The sequence below is a fragment of the Pagrus major genome, chromosome 8 (assembly GCF_040436345.1).
Source record: "Pagrus major chromosome 8, Pma_NU_1.0".
NCBI classification, from domain to species: domain Eukaryota; kingdom Metazoa; phylum Chordata; class Actinopteri; order Spariformes; family Sparidae; genus Pagrus; species Pagrus major.
In genome coordinates this window covers 20,360,978-20,388,296 of record NC_133222.1, presented here as the reverse complement: position 1 = coordinate 20,388,296, position 27,319 = coordinate 20,360,978, and the positions used below count along the sequence as shown (strand labels likewise).

The following is a 27,319-nucleotide window of genomic DNA, read 5'->3' as shown; positions in this document are numbered from 1 at the left end:
CCACTAAACATTGCCTAAATTTGTCTTTGCCCTTTTCACACTGAGGACATGACGGCGAGGCAAGCAAGCAGCAGATGGCCAAAAAGCCTTCCTATTTTCACGGACTGCTAATTAGAGCCCTTACCACAGCTCACCTTTAATGTCATCGGCAGACTGCTTTTAGCGCAATTAGCCTAATGGGGTGCGGGCCTGTGAATAGCCTGTAATGTTTGGCTTGGGCCAGCCGTTGCATTGGAGTTTATGCGTGTCAAAATAAAGGACAAGAAGGGTCTGTTGCACTGTGGGTCCATTTATCAGTGCAGCTTGATGGAGGACGAGACAGTAACCATGATTACCCAGAGAAACTATTTAATTAGATGCATTAATAATTGAACTAATTAGCTCCCATGTGTCTCCCAAATGAAGAGGGAACCCGGAGCTTCACTTGCACCTCATCAGCTGATTAATTAGTCTGTTGATCGTTAGCTGTCTTGACGGCCTATATGCGATCAGATGAGAGGGCGGATAATGAGGGAATTGTCGGTCGATGGTGCTGGTTAATTAGTGTGACCTGATCCAGGGGCCATGTTAGAACAGTTGTTTATGCCACAGCTTCTAATGAGGAGGATTTAGGGCCGGATGATCTATTTGGAAGCATGCTGCAGAGTTGTTTATGGACTGGGCTGAGCACTGGCCTTGAAAAGCTCAAAGAAAATCACTAAAATGTTCCAATAATCTATCTACAGAGACTAATAAAGCCTCTGTGGTGCTCAATATTAACTTTAAATAATGACCTTAACAGACTCTGTGGTATTTTGATTCCTAAATTGTCAATATAGTGACTTACAGTCGGCCTGGGACTCAGCATTGAGCTCCAAGGCTATTTAGATTTCATCTAGAGTATTCCTATAATATTCTTCTAATATTACAAGGACATGGTCTGTGGTGGGTCTATTAGTAATGTAGCTTAGCTATTTTAAGATGGTATTTATATAATATTCAGGACTTAGCTGACATATACGATTTAGGCCTGATAGATCTACTGTTAAAACTTGATGTTATTTTATCTTATTCTTAAAAAAACCTGCTGTTAAGAGTGGTATAATTGTATACTGGAGGCCATGACCTCAGTCACATTGTTACCTAAAAGACAGTGGGTTAGGTAAGAAAGCACGCCTGTGATTGGCAAAGAGTCAAAGAGTTAGATTGTCCACACACAGACAGACATTTAAACACCAAGTTGAAGCACCAAGTTGTTTGGCGGTGCATCCAGACGCAGCTGTTCGGTGCTCCTCCAAGTTTTCATGTTTACATTTATATCCATGCTTATATTTTATATGAGTATTTTATTTTATATGTGTTTTTTCCTTGTAGCTCTGGTACGTCTCACTGAATCTCGTCGTACATGTACATTGACAAATCACAAGGTGTCACTAGGACCACATTTTGCTAGGATGACACACACATAGACAGACTCACAAAGTGAAAACATCACCAGCCTGGAGCAACTGTTAAATATAATCAACATCAATAAATTATGAAGTATTGTTACAGATTAAGATAAGACTTTATTGATCCCTGGGGAAAGATTCACAAGCGACCCAGCGGTATGTAAAGTAATTAAAATAAGCTTCACCTTAACAAGCTGCAACTGTAAAGTGATAATGCATAGATAATTACAATCCAATAATAAAATATGTACAGTTCTGAAATGGCCTATTGAAAAGAAGTGAGTACTTTTACTTCTTGTACTTGCTTATACTTTTGAACACAGTACTTTTACTTGTAACCTTATGCAACATTAGGATTTTCACACGGTGGTATTGCAGCTTTGAAGTGGGCTCAGTAATATCTGAATACTTCTCACTTCTCACTTCTCTTTTAATCACATCATGCATCATAACATAACTATAATATTCAATGATCAGGTAAGGTTCCAATAGTGATGTATTTTTTTAGGCTAACCCAGAAGTTAGCATCACTCTGGTTCCCTTGACAAAAAGCCTATGGGATTTTTTAAACTGGATTTTGGAATATCACCAAAAATAAGCTTTGCGGCAAACACACATGTATGATACTTCACAGATGAACACCACTTTTGCGATTTTTGAAGTGTAAATGAAATCGCAAGAGGTAAAAAGCTAATGTTGGCTATAAACAGACCACATAGCAGTCGTATGACTTAAACGTCCCCACCACTAAGCGTCTTACTACACACGTTACTATACACATTTTCTATAAATTGTTGTAAAGTTAGAGTTAGAAATGTTGTAACTAAAGTCAGCCTGTAAAGACAGACTGAGTAGATGAGCCTCTGTGTTCACTGCGATGACATTTAATGTCTGTGACTAACATCTGTAGTCTCATTTAGCCACTTGTTAGCAACCGCCGTTTTTAAGACATGTAAGCGTTTTATAATTCAATGTGGGACATTCAATGATGTATTTTATGTCGCAGAACAAAACATGTAAATATCTTAAGACCTTATCTCAGGCATTTAACAGAAAACAAATTAAAAAAAACTCTTAGACTTTGAGACGAGGGGACCTGATGTGCCAAAATGCGAACTGATTTCCGGGTTTTAGGACTACAAACCATTAATATTCCTCCAACTACCCCATAATACTCCTTCCATGACCCTGTAATTAGAGTTTAGTGCATGTATGGCATGGCTATTCTTACTCTCATCTCAGCTATTACTGCTTTTGTTACCTAGAAAGTAAAAGAAATAAGTGCACAAATAAGAGATGAACAGATTAATATATGTCACACGCACGTACACAGAGGTACACGCACATACCGACGCGCACGCTCGTGAAGAGCCGGTGCTTTGACTACAGGGCGCCCTGGAGATAATTGGTGTCCTTGGAGTTGAATAAGCTCATTCTAAAACACCTCAGGCCCGGGCTGTCCTGGTGTGTGACTGTCTATTGAATAATTGATTCAGAGAGGGAGGGGGCGGTTACTATCAGATCTGAGCATAATGACTTTATATAATTAGCACGCAGCGTTGAAAAAACCATTTGACTGTGGGAGTTTTTTTTTTTGCTGAGAGAGGAGGAAGGAGGAGGGAGGAGGAGGAGGAGGGAGAGGAAGGGAGGTCTGCGAGGAGGCTCAGTCTGTGCAGAGGAGCTCGACTGAGGAGCAGCAGACACACAAATGCTTCTGCTCTGACATCAGCTCTTTTAAAGGCTCTTCATCTGAGGACGTTTCTTCTCCAAGGTGATACCCGAGGACGCTGCTTTCATCCTCCACAGGCGATTTACTCCCTCACGCAAAGCGACTCCATGGCTGCTTCTCCTCCGTGTTTCTGAAGTTTGAGAGACTCCGGGTTAATACTGTCATCCATTCAGAGTGTCACGGTGTTTGTTGTTGCTCTGCGGGGTGTGATCGTGCGCGCAGGAGGAGAAGGAGAAGAAGGAGAAGAAGGAGAAGCGGCGGCGTCTCTCCTGTTGTTGTTGGACTGTTTGTTTCCAGGAGGATGGTGCTGGACAAGGAGGAGAGTGAGTACAGCTGCAGGAGACTGACATACATTTCTGTGTGCTGAATGTGTGTTAGATGTAAAATATGACAACAGAAAAGGGAAGGATTGTACGCAGCCGTGCAGCAAAAACTAAACAGATATTCCCTCAATTTACATATCAAACTTAGTCTGTCAAATACTTTTTATCAAGATTAATGATTAGGCTGACTCCTTTGTAATGCTCCCTAGAAAACTACTGAGTCTACAAGGAACTTAAAGGAGCAGTATGTAGTTTTGGGGAATACATTTAAATCATAAATGTCTTTGACAGTATTTGCAAGACCCCTTTAAAGCTTCAACCACTTAATTCCACCTGATGGCAGCTTTTTTCCCTAAGTTATGTTAAGATCCATCAGATACATATCTCTTAAGTTTGTTTTATTACCTTGCGATAATTGTAAATGTTACATTTCTGATCTCAGGCACTCCAAAAAAGAAAATATCAAGAAACAAGGAGGGAAATATTTTAAAGCCTTTATTTTCGTGGCTAAATCATTGAAAAGACAACATGTTTTTCCCATTTTCTAAGAGCACCCGACACAAATTTTGCCTACATTGTGTTAAATAGAGCAACCAGTCATCTTCTCTTTTATTTCATGTCTGACTTTGAGTTTCTTTTCCAAAATTACATAGTGCATCTTTTTTAGTTCAGGCTTTGTGTACCTAATAATGACTTAAAAGTGTCCTTAGACATTTCCCCCCATCATAATACACCTTTAGGGAATTACATTTGTTGATAACTTTGCATTTAAGTTAGGGCGGTAATATGATCTTGATATATATCTTGATTCAACAGCACTTCATAAATACTACAACTGGGCAACAACATCAAAGGTCACAATTTTGACAAAATATCTTGATTTCATTATTATGGGGAGGAATCGACCGATATTGGCTTATTACAGACAAGTATTGTTGGCCGATCAGGCTGTAATTGGTGCTTTCATAAAATATTAACATACAATGTTAATTTATAATCCTGGAAATAATTAGAAAGTTTGAGGATTTATTAAGTAAATGAAACTCTTAGAAGTCAGACTGATATTCGAAGTAAATAGGAGCTTTCACAGTTGATTTCTCTGAAACATTTGACAGAAACTGGATCAGTTGTATCCAAAGCAGGATCAGGCAGATCCAAAGTTAGGACACCATCAGAAGATCAATCCATCAAGAATACAGAATTAGCTACATTTCCAGTCCAACATGTCAGTTTTCGAAACCACTTCTCAGGAGGGAAACAAGGCCAAACGCTTGAAGTGGGCTAAGAAATACAAGAATTTCACAGTGGATCACTGTTTACTAAGTTTGAGATGTCTGGCAGAAACAGAAGGGTGTATGAACAGAAACAAATGCAAAATATAAGTATTTTGACTTGTGGGCTTAGACCGTTGGACTCTGGTGTAATGACTAAGTGGGTAAAGGCAAGTATTAGAACAATTACGTCACTTTACTGTGATGCAGCTTTTAAAACCAGGAACAGACAACACTTATGTCATATCATGATATAATGATTTCCACAATTTAGGATGACATATTGTCTCATATAATGATAACGATGTAACATTGATATAATGCCCAGCCCTTATTTAAACTGACCTAACTGGTTATTTTTTATTTGAAATCATCATAATTCACGTAACAGTTAATATACAACAATCAAATGTTTGTTCATGATGTTGTATCTCCTTAGAGATCATGTTAAAACCTATGAGTTTGGGAAGTCTCTGTCTATTTAATGATATAATGATACCTTTAATTATTCCAATATTCCTATAAATTCCGTTGTTAGTCATGACACATGTTCTACTTGTTCCTGAGAGACATTTCAAATGTCTCTGTGCTCTGTGTCTTCTGTTGTTTCCTGCCAGGTGTGTCTCTCGTCTCCCTCCAGTCAAGGGAGAAGCCGCGGGGCTGCGCCGGCTGCAACAGGAAGATCCGCGACCGCTTCATGCTGCAGGCGTTGGACAGGTACTGGCACGAGGACTGCCTGAAGTGCGCCTGCTGCGACTGCCGCCTGGGACGGCTGGGCTCCACCCTCTACACCCGGGCCAACCTCATCCTCTGCCGCAGGGACTACCTGAGGTAAGTCCCATACAGGTGTATCTGGACTAAACTGAATAAGGGAAAGGAAACGAGAGGGGAACAAATCATCTGTCACCATTGCTGTTGCCATCAGAGAGGTTGCGTTCACAATATATTGATAATTTTAAAGGAACAGTTCACCCAAAAAGTGTTTTAAAAGATTTTAAAGTAAGTCTCCATCTACTTCAGTTTTGTACTGTTTTGCTGTGAATCTCCAGAAATGTTTTATGGACTGAGAAACTAATTATTGGGGGATTTTATCATTTAAGTTGATAATGTATAATGTTAAAGCGGTTACAGTGGCCTCTCATTGAGGATCGAGCAGAAACTGAATGAAGAACATGAGCAGATTTGTAACTTAAAAGGAGAGATGTAGTAATGAACGAGTAGTCTTGGTTTGCCATCAATATTTTACTAAATACTACTGTATAATGCATCTACAAAACAACAGTGAGCTTCCACAATGCAGATTACTGGTGTAAACTATCTTGAGTCAACTCATTCAGAGGTTTTGAGGATCCTTTCGGCTAATTTGATAAAGGTTTCAATCAAAAACAGCACAGCTAGGCAGGCAGCCAAATTTCACAAAGTCAAAAAGACTGCTCGCAGCTTTTTTTGCCCCAAACTCAGCAAAGCCTCACTCCAGGTGTGTCATGTTTCTGAGAGGATCCTACAAAACAGCTCAATTAATAGATCAAGTCTAAGCATGTTTTACCAACCTTTGGATGTGCTTCTTCAGTCTGTTTTTGACTCTTCAGAGTTCATTAAAGTAAAGTTTAGTGGATACAGACTTCTCTGCGTTCAACTGTATTTGAAAAGCAATAACCTTGCATAGTTTTTATTTAACAGCAGCAGAATAGGCAGATTGTTGACCTTTTAGTTCCTTTTAGTCTTTGTTGAAGGGGAGTGAAGCCCGAGTAGTGGATCATGTGGTTTATGACGGCTCAGCTTTCTCTGGTCACTTAACCTTTTTAATGAACTTTCATGCTAATTTGGTTTGATTTTCAGACAATAAAGCGTGAAAAGGGAATGAAATGAGAGACTAGGTGGTGAAGTTGGCATTGAGTAATGAAAGCAGCAAGCGTGAAGATTTGATAATAATGACAAATATGCAACAATACTCAGGGCTCCAGACTCATTTTTCACACTGGTTGCACTGGTCCACCTAACTTTTCCCTTTAGGTGCACCAGTACAGAATTTGGCTGCACCCAATAATACATTTTAACTTAAAATTTTAACAGGTAGACAAGTTGTAAATACATGTTTTACATATGTGAACTGTAAAAAATGAAAGTGGCTACAGCAGGCGTGAGAGCAGCATGTGCTGTATGTGCCACTGAGATTTGCTCTACAAACATAAAAATATCCTTCTGTTTATATTTTTAGCCGATATGTGCACAGCCCTTTTATACAGAAATGTTTCATAAAGTGTCTGTATTTTGCTAAATGAAACTACCTGTATACAGAAAAAGACTCTGTCCAGCTTCAACTGTATGGTTTTGATCACCAAACAACTGCAGTCAGCTGTTTGGCAGCCTAGTTGGCTGTAAACCACCACCACCATCCCCTCCACTTCCCTGTGTGAAAGTCTGAGGCTAATAAGATTATAATGTGAACGTGATATGCCACATTTGCTACTGATGTCAACCTTGGACATATCTGTGGTTTGTAAATGTTAACTGCTAACATTATATCCTGGTGACTGGGCTGTACTATCCCAACTCAACATCTTTTTTACCTGTGACTCAAACAACCCTGCACGTTATTCAGCTGCACACCACCTCCACAAATGGGCTGCATACCTTACATGTTCAGTGTAGCCAGAGTGTCTCTGGTGGCCTTGCAAACAGTCCAGCACATAACCGACCTGTAAAACACTGATTGTCAGTTTTATGCTTTGGTTTTTGAACAAATGAAACAAACTAGATATATAATGTGTTCATTAGTGAGCATTAGAGGAGCTGGCAGTCTGATTTTCTTAGCTTTGGAGATAGCCATTTCCATCCATTTATGCTAAGCTAAGCTAAGCTAAGCTAAGCTAACTGTCTGCTGACTCCAGCTAAGTTGTTGTCAAGAAAGTGAATAAGAAAATTTAAAAAAATGTCAAAATATCGCTATAAGAGCATTGCTACCAAGCGACAGTAACACAACTAAAGTGCTGCTAATGCTAATGCTACATTATCTGCCAAGTCTCTCACACTTGTCACACTCTGAAGCACTTCAGACTCTTTAGAAACTCTTCAGATAGAAATAAATGTTTTCAGATTGGAAGAACAGCTCCTTCTTTGTATAATGATTCACAGACCCGAGAGGTCAAGTGTTGCATAACCTCACTCCAATTACTTTAATTTATTTAAAGCATGTTTTAACTTCACTGTAGATTTAAGCAGGTTTCAACCTTCACAATCTTTTGCCCATGAATCTTGATGACACCACTTATACACAAACCTTAACCTGCCTCAAACGGCCCATCTGAGAGTTATACACCCTCATTTTCTTGCCTGAAATAATGACGTCTGGTGTCAGGTCAGCAGGAGAACTCCTGATATCTCAGCCACATTGCTGAACTCATGTGTTAGTCTCATGTACAATCCAGCTGGATTTGGTTGGAGCTAAGTCTCTCATTAGCTGCGCTGCACTTAAGAGACCAAAACCCCTTTTGACAGTTAAATTGGCTAGATTGCCTCCTGTTTTCCTCATCATTGCGAGGGTGCAGACCGAAAGCCTTTGAAGAGCGGGATTAAAACCATGTGATTTCTTTTAATTGGACCATTAGTAGAGAATTAGCATTGAGCTTCGTAGCCTCGTTAAGGAGAATGAAAAACCCACCAGGTGCCTGCTCAGGACTCAGGCTCGTTAGATCAGAACATTCAGTTAATTAGGACTCTCTTTTGTTCCAGAGTTGGTCACTCGTTTGATGACGTTTTTCATTGTCGTCCACATGCTCGGGCGCTTTCCTCCCTCCTCCTGCGGATGTCGTTTTTCATAACGGTTCCCCCTCAAACCTCCTTTTCTATTTGGCCTCTAATGGAATATGGAAATCAGTGTCGGCCACTTATCTTCATGTGTGTCAGGCTCTGAGGGAGCCGTTTGTTCGTTCCTTTAGAGGTGAATGAGAGGTGAAGCAATCTGCAGCTGGTCAGCACTGAGTCACACAGTATTTAAAAACAACACAGGGTTTGTTCTCAGGTAGATTGAGGACAGAGTTCAAATGCTGTCAGATAAATTGTTAGTATTCAGAGGAGTGTAATAAATCGACTCTCAACTTCTCAAGTTCTGAAGCCCTGTAAGGCAAAAAACAGTCGTCTGGTTCTTAAAGTGACATTTTCATATCTGTGAATTTCCATTTTGATGCTCTCTATCAGCAGCTCATGTAATGCAGTAGTGATCCAAGTTTGGCCAGTTTATGGACGCTTTATTTGACACTCATGAGAAAAATCATCTAAGTTTCCTGCAGCGGCAACAGAAGTTTGCTTAAAGTAGAAACAATCTAAATAGTAGTGATCCTGCCTTCACACAGAATAAGAAGAACATTGTTACAACATTATTTTAAGATGGCTTGCCGCTTTGGGAAGCCTTCAATCACACCGTACATAAATAGAGACCAAGCTAAAACAAGCTCAAGTTGAACAAGACACAAATAAACTGTGTATGTGAGGATTAGGTTTTAGATTTCTATAAAAATACCAGAGATGGCAAAATTACAGATACTTGCGTAGAGAAGAAGTACTGATTCAACTTCTTTACTCAAGTAAAAGTAAAAGTACAGGCTCTGAAATGTACTCAAAGTATATAAGTAAAGAGTCTCCCTCTGAAGGACATTTCTACCGGCCATTTCTGTGCAAAGCTACTGTAACAGAACCTCACGTCATATTAATATAATTCAAAGACTATTTGAGTCAAAGGATGAATCAGCAGGATTTGTCTGAGTTGTTACTAAACGCACCACAAAGATCGACGATTGTTGAGTTTCACTTCCAGGCTACGAACTGCACATTTTGGGTTGGTAAAGCGTCGAGGCAGAGGGCTGCAGGGTCTCTGCAGATATGAGACACTAACACAACTTTTCTCCCCATTCCAGTACCCCTCTCTGTCTGTTTCCGTCTTCTTACGTCTTTTATGCCGTTTCGTCCTCCTACGTCTTCCGTGTGTGATTTGCACTGACAGGTTGAAATCAGTCTTGTGATGTTGGGAAGGCGACGTGCAATGATGCAAAATAAACATAATCCACTCAGATGCATTCAAGCTAAAGTAACAAGCCTTAAAATGTTAAGATGTAGGGATGAAAAGTGAAAATTTGTAAGAAGAAAAACACTCTATTTGAGGAGGCACACAAAAGTAAACACATAACTCAAAATCAAAGGGTAGTTGTTGCTTTTTGTGCTGCTCAGTTGCTGATTCATATCCAGAAAGATAAGATCATTTTAGTAGATCCAGAGGGGGAATTCAAGAAACAGGAAACAGGTGAAACAGTTGATCAGGAAGTGAACATTATGTAGATTCACAGATTTAGGAGTTAATCATTACAAACTAGCAAAGATCTTTACAACAGCAGGCACTGGTGACGTATCGCTTTTGTCAGAAGGGGTCGCTAAAATCAACAAAACCTGAAAGTTCCTCGTAGTCACTCTAATATACTTCTATTGTGCATGGTCCACTAAGTCCCGACTAGTTCCTTATTTGTCACTTGTTGCCAGATAACGATTCAGGTGATGCCAGTAAAAGTTCTAGGCTTGCTCGTTTGCATGTTAGCAGTGTGGCTGTATTCATAGCAGTGTTGGTTGGTCTGGCAGTTTTGGTCCACACTGAAATGTGGATGGATTGCCAAGAAAAGACTGTCATAGTCTCCAGAGGATACATTCTAATGACTTTGGCTGTCCTGAAACCTTTTAAGTTTTAAGTGGATTGTGACCAAACAGCTGCAAAACAAATAAGATTCTGACAAAACGTTATAATTAATAAAATACATTTATTGTATTATAAACATCAGGTGCAACTTTAAAATAAACAATTGCTTGATTAATGGTTTAGAAAACATTTCATTGTTTGTTGGCTGTCAAATAACGATGAACTAAAGTTTAATTAGCTTTAAAATGTACCATTTATTAGTGATGGTTATTTTAAGGTGTTACTGATAAGCCCTTCAGCCTCAGCTCTACTTTGTGTTTAGAGCTAGTTAGCAACTTTAAGCATACAAACACAGTAACCTACGATGTCGAACATGGTAAACATTATACCTGCTAAATGATAACAAGTAAGCATTGTTGTTGTGAGCCATATTAGCATGGCGGTAGACTTAATCTTGTTAATTAGCTAACAGTAGCTTGATCGTATCAGTGTTAATCTTGGATTTTATTTACATTTAACTTTGATGTAGGCTCTGTGGTTATTTTGGCTCTAGATTGTTGACACTTTTACAGTTATCGCCCACCATCTTTATATCTTCTGCTCAGAATTTCAATGAGGAGGCTGATGTGAATGATTGTTCCCACTTGGCTGCTCATAATCCATACAGTAGGATGTAAGCAATATAGTAGCAACAGCAATAAGCAGGCAATAATTCCTGGAAATGCAGTTTGCCTCTTTACACCGACTCAGACACAGAGCGTCCTGTTGAACTACTTTTTAGACTCGTCCTCCCTTTTTTTCAGTGTTTTTCCCCTCTTCAGCTCTTGGCTGAAATGTATATCAGTGCGTCCAGACTTCAGGTCTGCTTGTCGCCCTCTTCCCCTCTGCAGGCTCTTCGGGGTGACGGGGAACTGTGCAGCCTGCAGTAAGCTGATCCCTGCCTTTGAGATGGTGATGAGAGCCAGAGACAACGTCTACCATTTAGACTGCTTCGCCTGTCAGCTCTGCCGCCAGAGGTAAGATTAGGGGAGCAATTAGCCAGGGAGATCAAATTCAGTCGACTTATCTGGGAGGTGTACTAGTGAGCTCACTGGTCGTCATGAGCATTGTAATCAGAGTGTGATGAAACTTACTGCACAGTTTGAAACCTCGAGGGGGTAAAACTTTGTATATCACTTCGATAGTTAATCAGCCAGCAATCATGCAAGATTAATTTTCTGATTATGCAGTGATGGTGTTCACAAATGCTTTTAAAAAAAATGCCTGAAATGTTCCTCCGGGACCTCACGATTCACTCAGCTCGTGCAAGAACCACTTCCATATTTTTATTTCTCTCTGCAGATTCTGCGTGGGAGACAAGTTTTTCCTCAAGAACAACATGATCCTGTGCCAGCTGGACTATGAAGGAGGCCATCTTAATGGCAGCACAGAGAGGCAGCCTCAATAAGAGGTAATATAGTGATGAGGATGAATTACAGGCCCAGACAGCTGCTCTGACAGTTTGAACTAAACCATGCGCTGAGATATCTGGAAGGTATACAAGTGAGCTCATGAGCTCATCCCAGATATGACCATATGTAGAGAGGAGACTTCAAACCATAGGGCTGCTGACATGAGCAAGAGGATCCAGAGATATGTTGATGAGGCATTTTATCTTTGAAAACGTTGGATGCATATGTTCATTTATGAGCGCAGAATGTCTGTTAATATTATTCTTGTTGTGCATCACGTCTGGTTTGTGATATTTAAAAAGTCTCAAGGGCATATAAATCAGGCTGAGAGCTGGATGTGTCTCATTCATTACTGCGCTAAAATTGAAACCAGCCAAACAGCGCCTCAGTTAAAGTCACCTTTTAAATCAGTGAGACAAACTTGTATTTGTTGTGGCTGCTGAATCTTTAAACGCTGCCCCTTAAATTTAAACTGATAATGGAGCTCTACAAGCTGTACTATACTAGGTATGGGACGATATGAAAATATCAAGTCATGATATACCCAAAATAAGTACGATTTACAATATTATCCTGATAATCAATATATACATAAAACTCTTAAAATGGCACTAAAACAGACTGGAATCACTTCACCTTACATTTTGTTAAGAAGTCTATTTCTGTTGCATCATGGATCGGACATAGATCTTATTCTAAATAAATCAGAAAATCAATATAAGACTGTGCCTTATCAAGGTTTTTCACTTATGTGGAGATATTCACAATTATCCCGATAAAGGAAATTCACTGCGATCAACTTAGTTTTAGTCTTTTTTTTATCGCGATCCGCATTAAATTCTTACAGATGAGAGCATCTGGGTACTTTGCCCTCGGGTCATGCCCCGCCCTCTTTTGGGTAAAAACAGCCCCTCTAATTTGACAGGTGGTAAATGCAAATGCAGCTTAATAGAATTAAATAAGAATACTGAATGGATTTTCAGCTATAAGGAGCCCAAATCTGATGTCCAGACAGGCAAACAGTCATGTTATGTGTAGTTGATCTGTTGAAGAAAATCAATCACTTTACTGTCCCTCAAAGTACACAGGCTGTTGTCTGGTTTGGTGAATGAGAGTGTGAAGTTTGCAGTTTTCTTTTAGGGAAATCACATTTTTTTAAACAGTTACCTCTCGTAACTGCCTGCAGGTTTAAACACATCTTTAAAGCTTTAAACAGCAGACAAATAACTCCTGTGGGAGCAGCAGAGCTTTTCCTCCATTGAGCCTCTCGACGGCGTGAGCAGCGTGAGATCGGCTGTGAGGGCAGATGGGAGAAATTTGAAAGCAAGTGCAGAAAAAACCACAAAATCCACAATTATGAGTGTTTCAGGGTTCAAAAACATGCCCGAAATCCACCAGCGGCCCAACCTCTCATTATGATACCAACTCTACAACTGCAGTTCATAAAACACACGACACCACACAGGACATCTGACGGACAGTTTGTACTTTTTTGGGTCTTCCAGAGTTCACGTTGAGACACTTCGGGAGATCATTTGACTTTTTCTGCATTAAATCTTGATACATTTGAGGACTTGAGCAACTCTGAGGGCTATTTCAATTTTACGTTAACTGAGGTGCGAAATGAGGAATCTTTTATTCATGTGCGGACAGATGTTTGTCATTCGCTGTATATTTTGTTTGGAGAGCGTCAGAATGGAGGTCTACTTTAGAAATGTGGCTCCAACTCTGTAATTTTGATAAAATGACCACACTGAAGGTTTTTTGGCTTCCAGATGTTGTAACTCTCTGACTTTTTTCTCTCAAGACCCAAATAACTCTGTTGATGTTGGATTTTTGGCAGATTTATTTAAACTTTTGTCAAAATGTGACCACTGGCCCACTGCTTTTTATGTGTATTTATTCTTGGTTCTCCCCCTTCTTGAGTTACACATTAATTTATCTAAGAGCTTCGTGCCACTGGGTTGAATGTGGATGAAAAGTTATAGAATATGAATACAAATCAGATTCTGTGTTTATTCTGAATATCAGTGAAATTGAATTGTGAAACCAAATTACATAAGTGACATTTTGCTCTTCAATACACTCACCTCCTACTGAGTTATACAACCTCAGGGAATTAGCTGCATTCAGTCTCGTTAATCACCAACTCTATTACTGAAGTGAAAACAGGGAGGTGTACTCAAAGGGTAAAGCTCTTTTCATGTTGACTATGGGAAAAATCCAGATTAACTCATTCTCAATCATTTAAAAGACAGGACAAATACATTTAAGTTGTATGTTAATTTTCTAGTTTGTAAATGAGTAAGAAGCAGAATTTAGCCTGAGTAAGAAAATGGTGCTGACTACGGTCCATGAGATTTTAGTAACACTTTATAATACTGCTCGCAATTTACTGTATCGTTTCATTGTATGAATTATAACAAGAAAACACCATGGTGTTACGTAACCACGTCACAATGTGGGACAAGTCAAGAATTTCTTTCTACCATGTTGACTTTAATTCAAGATAGTAACCTGATTTAACCAGGTAGTCTCATTGACATTGAGATATTTTTCAAGAGAGACTTGAGAGCAATAAAAATCCACACAAACAGCAAACAAGTACATGTCCAAATCCAGGCATCCAGCAATCAAGCAGCAAAATCTAATTTATGAATATAAAATCACAAGAGTCATAAAAAAGGCTCAGATAGAAATATTTTTAAAATCTCCTCGGGGAAATAAATGGATCTAGCTTGATTTATTAGGCACTCAGAGCTGTCTCCTGTCTAGATTAGTGCATATCTTAAGCTCAACAGATATTTTCCAAACACAGATACTGTAGTAAAATGCAGCCTACTTTCACATACAGTAAGTCTTTGGTTTCCAATAAAGTTACAACTTATCTGTCTTTGAAATATAATAAAAATGATATTTAATGTTTTTTCTAAGATAGTTCCTCTGTAGCAAATCACACCACCATTCGTTGATAACGTACACCACAATTAATTATAAGATAATGGACACATGGAGCTGATCATGTGTAAAACCACACAGAGTCACCTGGAGCTGTTTAAAACTTTCCTCTCTCTCTGCAGGTCAGAACAGGACGACTTTGAGCCAGTTGAACCAAGAAACTCACAGCAGCACCGTCGGCTCGCCAGCTTCCTGTTTCAGACTGAACCATGTGTGAAAACAACGCCAATGGGACATGTTTCCAGGAGCCCATGATTGAACTCTTAACTATAGAGCTGCGTGGTAAACAATCCTGAAAACGGACGTCTCTGATCAGACAGTCCAGAGATCAACACAGTGGAACTACGAGGAGGATGTTTTCCAGAGTGCTTAACATGGACTGAGATGGTTCTGCCCTTTTTTATGCATTCAACAAATTATTTGAAAAGTCTTGAAATACTAGATGGATGGAGGGAAGCCAATCAGGCCACACCAAGTCATCCATCACAGAGAAAAATACTTAGTTGTCTATTTTAGACTTCTCTCTGATTGTCAAATCACTCTGACAGTCACCGAACTCCACCCTTCTGGCATGTAGGAAGCCCCAAACAAACCAGACATGTTTGCAAATATAGTTTGGCTCGGCTCAGCAACTGAGGAGTGATTTGTTTCTGCTTCATCTCTCTGCCTCTGGACTCTGACGGCAAGGGACGCTTCAAAACCAACATAGTTCTGTTTGATCTCAAGCTGTTTTTTCTCAACTAATTAAAATTAATTTTAATTTCAGTGTGTGTGCTCGTTATTAATGTACTGATGTGACCAAAATCAGAGAAACATCATTGTAAGATCCTCTCCAGACATTTTTTGAGATACAGACAACAATAAAAAAGTTCAATAAAGTACTTACAAATTCTTAAAATTACATCCTCTCCTTCCAGAATCTATGGAGATGCTAATACAGGGTCTTCTAGTGTCAAACTCTGCATATGAAGTAATTATAAGCAACACGCACTTTTGAGTGCGTAAGTAAAAATGTTTGTTTGATACAGACTGTTGTGGTTTAGGCAAAAAGGACAGTAGGCAGGAATAATCCAAGAGCGGGAAAACTAAACTAAGTGAAAACCGGGATAACATACAGGTAAAACACGAGGAGAAGACACGACCAGGAAACAGACGTGAGGCACTGAGGAACCAATGATGAGTGAAGAACACACTTCAATACACAGAGGCTGATATCTAATGGAACACAGGGGAGCAGGAAAAACTGTGGGAAACAGACAAAGACAGGAAGTGGAATGTAAAACATGACAAATGAGGATATGATCTACAAAATAAAATGTCAAAACAAATGTCACAACATCATGATTTTACTAAGAAATGAAAATTGTGAAAACATGATAAAAAAAACTGGTAATTCCCACATATTGTGAATTATATTGCAATTGTGATGTCAAAACAGTTGCAGCATGTGTTTTTCTTTCTTTTTCTTTTTTCTAAACATATTGTGCAGCCCCTTTTGAAAAAGTGTGTGGTGTAACTTTATTTATATAATTTTGAGTTACTTGCAGACTCATTTTGTCTAATTGTGGGGAATAATAAAACATTAATAAATAGATATGAATTGACAAACAGTTAGGAATTATTTCTACTTGATATATGTCTGCTTTTTTTTTTTTAAAAGTCAGAACAATTTAAATCAGGCTGTGTGTTGACAAACTCCTCTCCTCTTTTAAAAAAAGCAACAACAAAACTTGATTACATGTACTGTATCCCAACAATTTAGAAAGTCAAAAAATTCACAAGTACAATGCAGACAGACATTAAATTGAATATATAAATACTAACCCTGGAATGATGTGTTACAGATGACTACTTTTGTGACTTTTGTTTATAGAAAATTAAAAAAGGGCTATAAAATAATAATTTCAGTGCTTTTTACAATGAATTCAGACTGTATTGTAAATAAATCCTTGAAATATATGAACCTAAAATCTGCAACTGATGAAATGTGCACAATTCTACAAAATAATATCCTCTGAATGTATCAACCTTTAATCCTTATTAAAGACCATCTACGTATCGAATTTCTGATTTATTTATTTTCCATTTCATACATTTAATATTATGTTCTCTATATATTTTAATGTATTTGCCCTTTTTTAATAGTTTTATTACATGGTTTTGTAGGGAAAGAAAAGAAAAGAAAAGAAATTAGGACGGTCGTTTGGCGCCACCCTGTGGTGAAACACGTCCATTGCAGTTCCGACGCACTTCCGGTCCTCCAGTCAACAAGGAAGTGGAACCGATGGATGAGAAACGACATCGACCCACCGTCCCCTCTGTCTCCTCACCGTAAACCGGGCACATATCGTCGTTCTCCGGCAGGAAGGTGATCTTTCATCTCTCATCATGGCGATGTCGACATTTCAGAAGGTGACCCTCGCGACGTGCCTCGTGCTGTGCGTCGCTCTGCTGCTTCCTAAAATGCTGCTGTCCCGCGGGAGGAAGGATGCTGCTGAGCGGCCGGAGGGTGCGTCACCTTTAACTCTTCCTGTGTAATCCGTCAAAATGTCTTCAGCTCGATGCTGAGGATTGAAGCTTGTTATTGTGGCTTTTCATATTGTGATTGAAGGTGTATTTTTGTATTTTAAACCACAGTCTGTGCTGCACATCACCGCTGAATCCCCCATCAACCATGCAGTTACATTGCCTCCCTGAAGAGGGCGCCAAACACACCATAACACCTGTCTGCAGTTTATTAGATGTGTGTAAAAGAAGAAGGCTTGAGCTATAGAAACACTGCCTTGCCAGTGTATTAGGTACACCCAGGTAAAGCTAAACCACTCTGCCTTTATTGATAAACGCAGGGTGGACTAAATAATAGAAACACCTGTCGGTTTAAGGCAGTATAGTTCATAAAGGTACTAAACATATGACATGATCAATAGAAGCTGCAGGCTTCAAAAATGAGGCAGTACAAATCCCCACTGATATCAGCGTGATGTGGGGTTTCTGTTTAAAGGGGAAACAAGCCTGTGTGGCACAGCCTTTTAGGTTAAACATGTCCATTTCTTCACAATAATCACTTGTTACTGCAGAGTTTAACACAATTCTCTATATATAAAAGTTACGTGACTAGAGCTGCAACGATTAATCAATTAAATTATTGTTTTTTAACTTTTATATCAATTGCCAGCCATTTTGATACTCAGTTAATTGGGTCATTTTCTAAGAAAAGTCTAAATTGTCTGATTCCAGCTTCTTAAATGTGAATATTTTCTGCTTTCTTTCCTCCTCTATGACAATAAACGGACAATCTCTGGGTTGTGAGCAAAACAAGACATTAGAGGACGTCATCAAACACTGATCAACATTTTTTTCTTTTTTTTTTACCATTTTCTGACATTTTATAAACCAAACAACTAATTGATTAATCAAGAAAATAATCAACAATGAAAGTAATCATTGGTTGCAGCCATAAGACAAATTCTTGTAGATTTGTTGTTGTTCTGGTTCAGATTGTTTTGTGCTCTGCTGTTATTGATGTTGTAAATCAGTCATGTTTTCCTAAACTGACCATCAGGAGAATCCTCCTCCTCCCCTCCCTTCAGGTAAAGGTCGCCTCCCTCCGATGATGCACCGTCAGACTGCCCCGGAGGGTCGAGGCCAGAGGGCTGCGGCCGCCGGCTTCTCCAGAGCCCACAACACCGAGGCCATAGCCCGGGCCAAGGGAGCAGGAACGGGGGCAGGAACCGGGGGCAAGTCCAACCTGGCAGGACAGATCATCCCCGTGTACGGCTTCGGGATCTTACTCTACATTCTCTACATACTGTTCAAGGTGAAACACCAGAGACTCAACACAGCCTCTGAATGACGATGATGACAGAGCTGGTGTAAAAAGTACTCACGACCTCAACTTAAAAGTTTTGATTATTGATTATTTCTTCTTCTTAATTAATGTTTTGATCAGACATTAAATAAAAATCTGACCAGAGATGATTCCTTTAAGGCAAAGTTTGTGTACAGCTGCTTCTTGTGAAGGCAATATTTAACATTCAACAATATTATCTTTGTAGGCTTTTATCAAAACTCAATTAATTTGGTATAAAAGCTCAAGGATTTATTATAGAATGTATATTCACAGTGACATTTATTCAAGCAAGTAACAAAGCATCTGACATTGCAGGAAAGATCAAACTATATAGAAAAGTTAATTATCAACATTTCACTTTGATAATGAATAGTGCTGTTTGTCAGAAAAAATAACTGTCGGTGTGCAAGTGATTTAAATACAAATGGAAACTCTGCCGTGGATTTTGTTCACAGCAGAGTTTTGTTGAAAAGTTTTTCTTTCACTTTATTGCCACTGATGCACATTGACAGGCAGTTAGCATCATAAAAGAAAATCACCTTGAGATCGTAGGTTTATCTATTTTAACGCTGTTATTGTCTCCGTGTCAGATCACATCTAAAGGGAACAGCAAACCATCAGAGAGCAGGTTTCCTTCAGTTCGGTCCGAGAACATGAAGAGAAAGATCAGTGAGTATCAGTCAACATCAGTTAAACTCATTCTTTCTTTAGCCACCTTAACTACTAACTTCCATCTTATTTATTTAAAATAAAAGCAGTGAGCGCTGCATTGAAAAAGACGTCTATCACATGAATATAAATTCTTCCGAAAAATTGTATTTTCTGCTTTGTGGGAAGTCCTTTAGATTAATACCGTATTTTCTGTAGCTGTGTGTGTGTGTGTGTGTGTGTGTGTGTGTGTGTCACATCCAGTCTCAGAAACCTCCATGATGTGCATTTTTACGGTGCATTAACGTAATGAGAAATAAATTAATGTTGGTTATTTTCTGGCATATTGATTCCCACAAAGCGTCACGCAGTAAGATGAATTGCAGTCCGCTCCGGCTGTGAAAACAAGAACTTGACGTTTTTCAAATTATCCAAACTGCCTACATTTTTGCGTGTGGTCAGTTTCTGTCTGTTCTGTCGTCTCAGATTGTTCATTTTTTCTCCCTCTGTCGCCTTCCAGCTGACTTTGAGTTGGCTCAGCTGCAGGAGAAACTCAGGGAGACGGAGCTGGTGATGGAGAATATTGTTTCCAACGCCCACCACAGTCCTGAGAGGTGGGTGTGTGCCTGTACTGAGGAATCATTTCATCAGTCGGCCTCCTCCCTCTTTTCCTGACAGAAATGGCTGGTTTGATTGAATCATTTGTTGATTAGTTAATTTAATCGCATGCTTGCAATAATTTCTTCCAAAGTAAAGATGAAGACAAACACGACACTCCCATAAAGATCATTTCCTTTCCTCTTGTGCAGTCTGTTCAGTCCCTTAGATATAATGATCTCTTATTCCTGTATGTGGGTTGTTTTTAACACTTCCATGTGTTATCTTCATTTTCAAAGCTTAAAAAGGTGTATAACCTGTTAGTGTGAGCTTCATAATCATCCTCGAACTATAAAATGTGTAAGTTTAATTGTACTTTTTTGGACGATATCCTCACAGATATCGAGCTGTTGTGTTAAAATAGTATCCTGGAAAATTATTAAGAGAATTCAACCAGATCAACACCTAAAAGACCAAACATGAAGTGAATCTTGTTATTTCTGGCAGCCCTAAATCGAGCACACCACCAACTGATCAGTGTGTTAGTGTTAATGGTAATCAGGGTTAAATGTGTAGTTTTCTGTGTGTGTTGCAGGCTGAAGGGCGTGACGGCGGATCAGGAGGAGAGTCTCCTGCAGCAGCTGACGGAGATAACTCGGGTGATGCAGGAGGGCCAGCTGGTCGACAACGTGACTCCAGAGAAGAAGAGCCAGGATGACTGGGAAGGTACACGAGCACTGTGACACTGCAGGAATTACAGTTTACTAAAAAAAACCTCTTATATCACCACTCCAGAGATTTGTTAGCACAAAATGGAGTGGTGCATTCAAGCGCTTTTGGTAAATTCCATCATCTAATAGTAGGGGTGTAACAAGCGTCCACGGTCTCATGTCCCCAAAAAATAAAAGCAACTGATGCTCTTTGGTGTGATTTCTTGACCTTTTTTTTAAAGTATCTGCAGGTTATTTTGATTCTGTATTTGCATAAACTGAAACCAGTGGCTTCCTGGGCTGCAGGAGATCAGTTTCAAATAGTCTAGTGCACATGATTTATAGGTGGTTGGCTAAAAACTAATTTCAGTTGCAAAGTAATACTGGAATCCTGACAAAACCCCAAAACCTCAGATTGATTTTTTATAGATTTCAGCTGTCACTGCTGAATCAGATGATGGGTTTCTGACAAACACTTCCACCAGTGTCAATCAAGGAAATGGTGATCGATTAATGACTTATTAAATTTCCCTAAAATGTCTGCAGATTATCCCGAGGAGCCTCGGCAGCACTGGGAACATTCCCGCTGCTGCTGTCAGCACCACAGTCCACAGGCGGAGACAGAGGCCGAGAGGACCCAAGCTGATGGAGACGACGTGGAAAACATACATGAGGACGTCACAGGGGGAGGAGAGGCTGAGCAAACAGAGGCTGTGAAAGAATCTAATTTTACAGCAGTAAGTGAAGCGGATGTGGGTCCAGACAGTGATTTAGGTGTGAATGAGAGCCTGCACGAACACAAGGACGGAGGGGGTAAAATCGATCTGGGCGTCCCGGAGGAGGACCTGGCCGGAGTCCTGGAGGAGCTGGACCTCTCACTGAAGATGACGTCCATGATGGAGCAGGAGAAGATGGAGGACCTCAGCAGGTCGACGGAGACGGAAACTTCCTGCAGCACGGTCAGACGGAGGAACAAGAGGAGGAGAGCAAAGAAAGCCTCGCACTGACCTCCAACTGCGTATAAACTCGAGCCTGGGCCTCGTGAGGACAGCTGCTTTTTGAATCAGCTCTCATCAGAGGAGCATGAATGTTGGTGAATGCGTGAAAACACGTTGCCAGCTTTGTTTATCTTTACTTGAAGTTAAAAAGTGAGAAAATGTGCTTACCTAAAATGGAGTAAGTGTAGGCGGAGGTCTTTTTAAAGACAAAACAGGGGCCTCATTTGTAAAACGCTAATAATCGAATATAATAATACCCGTCGACTTATTTATAATTACTTTTATTAAACCAACACTGACATGCTTCCAGGACTCTAGGGTTGAGATCTGATGTGAAAATGTGTTCTGAAGGCTTTCGCACTGTTGGTGATCAAACCCACTTCCTACTTATTCACATAAAGCTCTTAAACTAAAGGTGTTTTTACATGTTTCTAAATGTCAAGCAAACATTTCAAAACTTGTTCCACTAAATAATATATATCATATTTTGAAATTAGTAGTTGTAGCTCAGATCAGGACACATTTAGAAAATGTGATGTGAGCAGATATTATGCAGTTGGGGATGCTGGATCCAAATGGAAAATAGGTTTTTAATCACATTTCTCACATTTATTGGGGCGTTTGTGCCTTTTCTCACCTGGCAAAACATTTGTTGAACTCACAAAACTCTATTCAAATTATAGACATTTTAAAATTCCTGTGGTCTTCATGTTCAAGATGATTTGTATAACCCTGACTTCCCTCTAACTCACTATGTAGTTCTGGGGGAGAAACTTAAAGAGAAGTCAGTCATGACTGAATAAACAAACCATCCTCAGAGGACAACACAGTTTCATCCTGTTTTACTTCATTTATATTTGCTTCTAAACAGCCACGTTTCTAGCTTCAAACAGTGTTCACCTCTGAGGACAGCTAGTTTTTTCCAGTTATGGAAATATATCAAATAAATACTTCTGAGTTTGTGTTATTACCATATTAATATTATAAATATTATGTTTCTGAGTCTGAATTTCTTTTCCAAAACTACATAGTGCGCCTTTAAAGCATCAAAATGTAACTTGGGTTGGTGTCTGACCAGAGCTGAAGTTACATTTTGTTGCTTCAAGTATGAAGACATACAATAAAAGAGATGCACTTAATTAAAGCGGACAAGACCTATTGGACATTAAAGGTCCCTCTGTAAGTGTTTGTGATGGACCTGCTGTCTTGTGCTCTAAATTATTTAAAGATTTTTACTTTTATAAACTGAATTTATTTATTTGCTGTTCAGAAAAGCACCTGGGTATGCATATCCATGATTTAAATACTGTTAATTACTTGAATAAAATTTTCTGGATTATAAACTGTCGGCTTTTGGTTTGATTCGTCATTGTCACACGGTCAACATTTTAGAAACTCAGCGCTTTGTTGCCTGCAATCCTGCTCATCTAGATATTGTAAGTATCTTTGCTCTTGTGCTCATTCTCAGCTAAAGTTTATCAGTAATTTCAGTTGAACAATTGCTCAGGAGATGTGCAAATGTGTATTAATTAGGCATTTAAGTAATGAAGAGTAGCAGCATAATTCAAAAAAAGAGTTTATTACTTGTATAATGGTACATTTACTCATACAAAAGCAAAACATCACAGTTGTTGATGTTTGCAGAGAATATTTTGGATGAACAGTTTAGCAAGTGGCACATCACAACAACAGCTCTCCCCTCTAACAGTTATTCTGGTGAGTTGCTATAAGTGTCAGGTTGGTCTGGGTTTGTGCCCGCCCCCTCTCAGAACAGGAAGTAAACTGACGGGGCCGCCTCAGTGCTCCATTGGCTCATCAGATGCTGGTGCAGCGGCGGGTTCATCTGCTGGCTGGGCAACCTGAGACAAAAACAGACATAGGCGTGGTTTAGCACAGAAACTTCAGTGTCTGTCTAGCTGTAATTTTAGATACAACAGGAGGTGTTCAGCATCTCTACATTTTATTTTCACACCTTTATTGCTCTCAAAAAATGTCAAATATGTGCCTTTAACTTACGTGTATATTTTAACAGTATTCTGTCGGACTAACCTGGGCCAAATTTAATACAACCAACAAAGTTCAGAAGATAAGAGTTTGGACTGATCACATTATTGACACTGCAGAACAACAACAACAACAACATCATGAGTCCAAACTGAACTTTATAAATCCGGTACCCCTTGCTGTACCTTTCTCTGTGGCCTCTCCTCCAGTCCTTCCAGGAATGGGGCGACATCATCGTCGTCATAAATGACGAACTCCATGTCCTTCCCCACAATACCAATGGAAACATTCTGAAAGATTGAGAAATAAACATAAGAAACGGCCACTAAACTATTATATTTAAAAGAACACTGCAACATCTTGTGTTGGCCTTTGAATCCTGAAAGAAATACGCAACACAATTGGTATTTAACCATATTACAGCTACTGGGTAAGGTTTTGTTTTATTTGTTACACAACTCTGTCTGGGTGGATACAGGTTTTATCCCACAACAAATACATGTCTCTATAACACACAGATGAGGACGAAGACGACTGAACTCTTCTGTGCTGGGATTTACTAACAGCGTGTCACTTTAAACAGGAGAGGAGAGAGTTGACGTACCTTGGTGGTGAGGTCCTGCTCGCTCGGGAGGGTTTCTCTGAGAGCACGGAGGCCATGCTGGACCAGGTCATTCAGATTACCTGAGCGCAAAACAAAACTTTCTTAATGCAAGTACTTCCACAAGTCATACAGCAGGTGGAAGACACCGACTATCAATGTTTGAACTGTGAAGTTGCTAAATGAAAAAAAGAACTCATAAACAAAAATGTAATAAAACCCGACCTGCATAGTCAAAACTATCTCTTCTAAATGTGTCAGCAAGTCAGGCTAGTACAAGAAATGTCATCTTACAGTCGGAGAACTTGTCCATGCATCTCTCCAGGTAGGTGCGTGCAGACTGAGAGCGCGCTCCGATGGACATGGCTTTGCAGTCAAAGTAGTTGGCTGACGGACAGGTCTGGAAGATATGAGGTCCCATGTCCTGCAACACACAACATTTTAACAATGGTTAGATTTAAAGTCCAAATTTGTAGAACATTTATTCTTTCACAGGGGAAACAAATAATAATATAGCTAGATAAAAGTAATTAGATGTTTGAGTGAGCAGACTTACATCAAAGCCAGCAATGAGAAGTCCAACACCGTAGGGCCTCCTTCCATATCTCTGTGTTGGGATTTGGGTTTCTGAAGGCTCAGTTAAAGGTCAATTTTACTTTAGAGTAACAGATGAGCTTCTTCACATGAGGAACATGAGCCAAGATAACACACAAAAATAAACTTTTTTTCTTCAGAACATCAAGCTAACAGTAGTAAGGATACTGCTTCCAATAAGAGAGACAAGACGGGACGTGGGGAGGGGCCTGTCGAAGACAAATCTTGAGTCCAAGCACTCCTGACGCATGAAGTTACTGTGGGAGAGAGGGCGTTAGTATCTAATCACATTTGTTGATTTGCACATGCACTGAAAAGCTTCATTCAGACCATCAAGGCAGCTGCGACCTACCAGAGCAGTCTGGCGTCAGCAGTCAGTCCAGCGATGGAGATGCCGATGTGGTTGTCGACATGGAGGATCTTCTTCTGATGGGCAGCCAGTTCAGACTGGGCTCTCTGCAGAGACACAAAAATATGAAATCATGCATTGTCCTTCCACTGTCACAATTAATCAGCTACAATTATACTATTTCAGTGCACCATTAAATGGCGCAGATAATACACTTCTTCCTTGGTTTCCAAATAAAACAGGGTGTCAGAGCAGATGAAATGGATACTGATGCCTACCTATGAATGATTTTGACGCAAATGTTATTTAAAATTGACAATATGAATCATTTGTAATTGAGGATTGTTACAATGTTGCAGGTTTTTGGGAAGCAGACACACTGAGAGACATCACACAGACTGACGGACTGTACCTTTAATGCAACCAGGACTGCATGGGTTTTGGATTTGAGCCCTACGGTTGCAGACCCCTGTTTCACTGCCTCCATGGCATACTCGATCTGATGAATACGGCCCTGTAGCAACATGGACATGAATCATTTGGTTTACATATTGTTGTTTATTACTCACTTTGTAAAGTCAGTCACAGACAGAGCTTAGGGCCAACAGCGACTTACCTGTGGGCTCCATACTGTCACATCGTTGTCGTACTGATTGCGAAACTGCGGATAAAAACAAGACATGCTTTAGAAGTGACCTATTTTTAAAATGACACTCATTATAAAACACAAAGGAGCTGAGCTTACATAGTTGTCTTGCATTATCTGCTATCTTCTCACTTACAAACTAACGTTATTTCTCCTGGACTCAGTCACGACTGCACAAGACTGAACCTCCAGCCTGGACTCCTCTACACTCGGGTTTTAAATTACTATCTGACGACTGAATAATTGATAAGCTCAGCTTTGTGAACAGCAGCTTACCGAAGATAATCAGGAAACCGAGTACAGGCATCATTTTAGCTAATGTTTTGATGCGCTCGGTGCCTATTTAACTTAGTTTTGCGGAGAGCTCGCTGACAATAGCTGGATAAAATGCCGGTTGTACGAAAGTTAGCTTAAACATTGCAGTAGCTATTGACTATATTTATGCAAGTTAGCATCGCAACAAAAGTTTTTAAGTTGAAGCCAAACGCCAGCGAACTGAGGGAAAACGAAAGTAAAAGGCATGATACTTCAATTTGATGCTAACTCAGCCTATGCTGGCTAACGTCTGCTAGCTACTTTGCGTTAGCCTGCTAGCTAGCCAACCAGCACAATAATTCACAACGTATTTACGATACATTAAATTGGCGCTAAACGAAACTACACAGGGTTAATTATAACCATTATCTAATGCGATATCATACCACAAATATTAACCGTGAGTTTGTTTGGACACACGTCAGTTAGCCGGCATCCGTGCAGCTAACATTAGCAGTCAGTGAAGCTGTTTTGCTTACTCACAGTGTGCAGTCAAAAGTTAGCTAGCTAGCGATAGCTTGGTGCGAGTAAATGGACCCCGTTTTATATGTTTCCAAATAAAATATACTAGATGAACACCCTGTTTGATTTATTTACTGTGTAAACATGTTATATATTATTAACTGATCAACGCAATTCAGATTTCATTCATAGTTACCATCTCTGCTTCTGAAAGTGTTTCCTCCGCCTGTGAGTCTGACTTGATTTAGTATCCTGGAAGCGACGTCAGGGAAAATAGCAGAGCACCGATTGAAAATCAGTGATCGATTGAGCAGAGTTGATCCTGGCTGCTGCAAAACAACCTTATCACGATGTTTTAATATTTCTTCTCGTTGATTTAAAAAAAGGGGATAATCAAAACAATTACATTTATCAGTAAATAATTGAGTTATTATTTAATAATGAATAAATCTGGATTTTGAAGTTATTTCAACATTTCTTCTCAGAAATATGTGTAAAACTACCAATGAAAAGAATATTATTATTATTATTATTATTATTATTATTATTATTATTCTCTCACTGAATCTGTTCATTCTTGCTTCTCTTCTCTTGTCTGCACTGACGGAACAGGTGCAGTTCTTGTTCATGGACACTAGGAGGCAGCAATAAATCAGAATTAGCTGCATCATCTGGCTGTAGAAACTGACAGGGACACACATCT

The 27,319-nt window shown here is 39.5% G+C and overlaps 3 protein-coding genes across 3 annotated transcripts; 2 read left to right on the top strand and 1 right to left on the bottom strand.

The window, feature by feature from the left end:
• Positions 1 to 3,349: 3,349 nt before the first annotated feature.
• LOC141001386 (rhombotin-1-like) lies at positions 3,350 to 14,990 on the top strand. The gene is made up of 5 exons (XM_073472449.1): positions 3,350 to 3,482; positions 5,371 to 5,584; positions 11,324 to 11,449; positions 11,775 to 11,883; positions 14,965 to 14,990. The coding sequence occupies exons 1-4, from the start codon at positions 3,461 to 3,463 to the stop codon at positions 11,878 to 11,880; spliced, it is 468 nt and encodes a 155-aa protein (XP_073328550.1). The 5' UTR covers positions 3,350 to 3,460; the 3' UTR covers positions 11,881 to 11,883; positions 14,965 to 14,990.
• Positions 14,991 to 17,161: 2,171 nt separating this feature from the next.
• Positions 17,162 to 21,665, top strand: ric3b (RIC3 acetylcholine receptor chaperone b). The gene is made up of 6 exons (XM_073472832.1): positions 17,162 to 17,351; positions 18,433 to 18,659; positions 19,283 to 19,361; positions 19,861 to 19,954; positions 20,533 to 20,663; positions 21,194 to 21,665. The coding sequence occupies exons 1-6, from the start codon at positions 17,231 to 17,233 to the stop codon at positions 21,652 to 21,654; spliced, it is 1,113 nt and encodes a 370-aa protein (XP_073328933.1). The 5' UTR covers positions 17,162 to 17,230; the 3' UTR covers positions 21,655 to 21,665.
• A 1,540-nt stretch (positions 21,666 to 23,205) lies between these two features.
• On the bottom strand, positions 23,206 to 26,886 carry psma1 (proteasome 20S subunit alpha 1). Its single transcript, XM_073471869.1, has 10 exons — positions 26,813 to 26,886; positions 25,810 to 25,854; positions 25,606 to 25,707; positions 25,197 to 25,300; positions 25,013 to 25,101; positions 24,807 to 24,877; positions 24,545 to 24,674; positions 24,254 to 24,333; positions 23,835 to 23,939; positions 23,206 to 23,504 (listed from the first exon to the last, which is right to left on the bottom strand). The coding sequence occupies exons 1-10, from the start codon at positions 26,813 to 26,815 to the stop codon at positions 23,442 to 23,444; spliced, it is 792 nt and encodes a 263-aa protein (XP_073327970.1). The 5' UTR covers positions 26,816 to 26,886; the 3' UTR covers positions 23,206 to 23,441.
• Positions 26,887 to 27,319: the final 433 nt, after the last annotated feature.

Bases quoted from the DNA above. Each gene is read 5' to 3' on its own strand.
- LOC141001386 (XM_073472449.1), top strand. From the start codon at position 3,461: ATGGTGCTGGACAAGGAGGAGA. The intron at 3,483-5,370 runs GTGAGTACAGCT...GTTTCCTGCCAG, and splicing joins GGTGCTGGACAAGGAGGAGA to GTGTGTCTCTCGTCTCCCTC. The intron at 11,450-11,774 runs GTAAGATTAGGG...TTCTCTCTGCAG, and splicing joins TGTCAGCTCTGCCGCCAGAG to ATTCTGCGTGGGAGACAAGT.
- ric3b (XM_073472832.1), top strand. From the start codon at position 17,231: ATGGCGATGTCGACATTTCAGAAGGTGACCCTCGCGACGTGCCTCGTG. The intron at 19,955-20,532 runs GTGGGTGTGTGC...TGTGTGTTGCAG, and splicing joins GCCCACCACAGTCCTGAGAG to GCTGAAGGGCGTGACGGCGG. The intron at 20,664-21,193 runs GTACACGAGCAC...AAATGTCTGCAG, and splicing joins GAGCCAGGATGACTGGGAAG to ATTATCCCGAGGAGCCTCGG.
- psma1 (XM_073471869.1), bottom strand. The intron at 25,102-25,196 runs GTAGGTCGCAGC...TCTCTCCCACAG, and splicing joins GCTGACGCCAGACTGCTCTG to TAACTTCATGCGTCAGGAGT. The intron at 23,505-23,834 runs GTACAGCAAGGG...TTTTTGTCTCAG, and splicing joins AGGAGAGGCCACAGAGAAAG to GTTGCCCAGCCAGCAGATGA.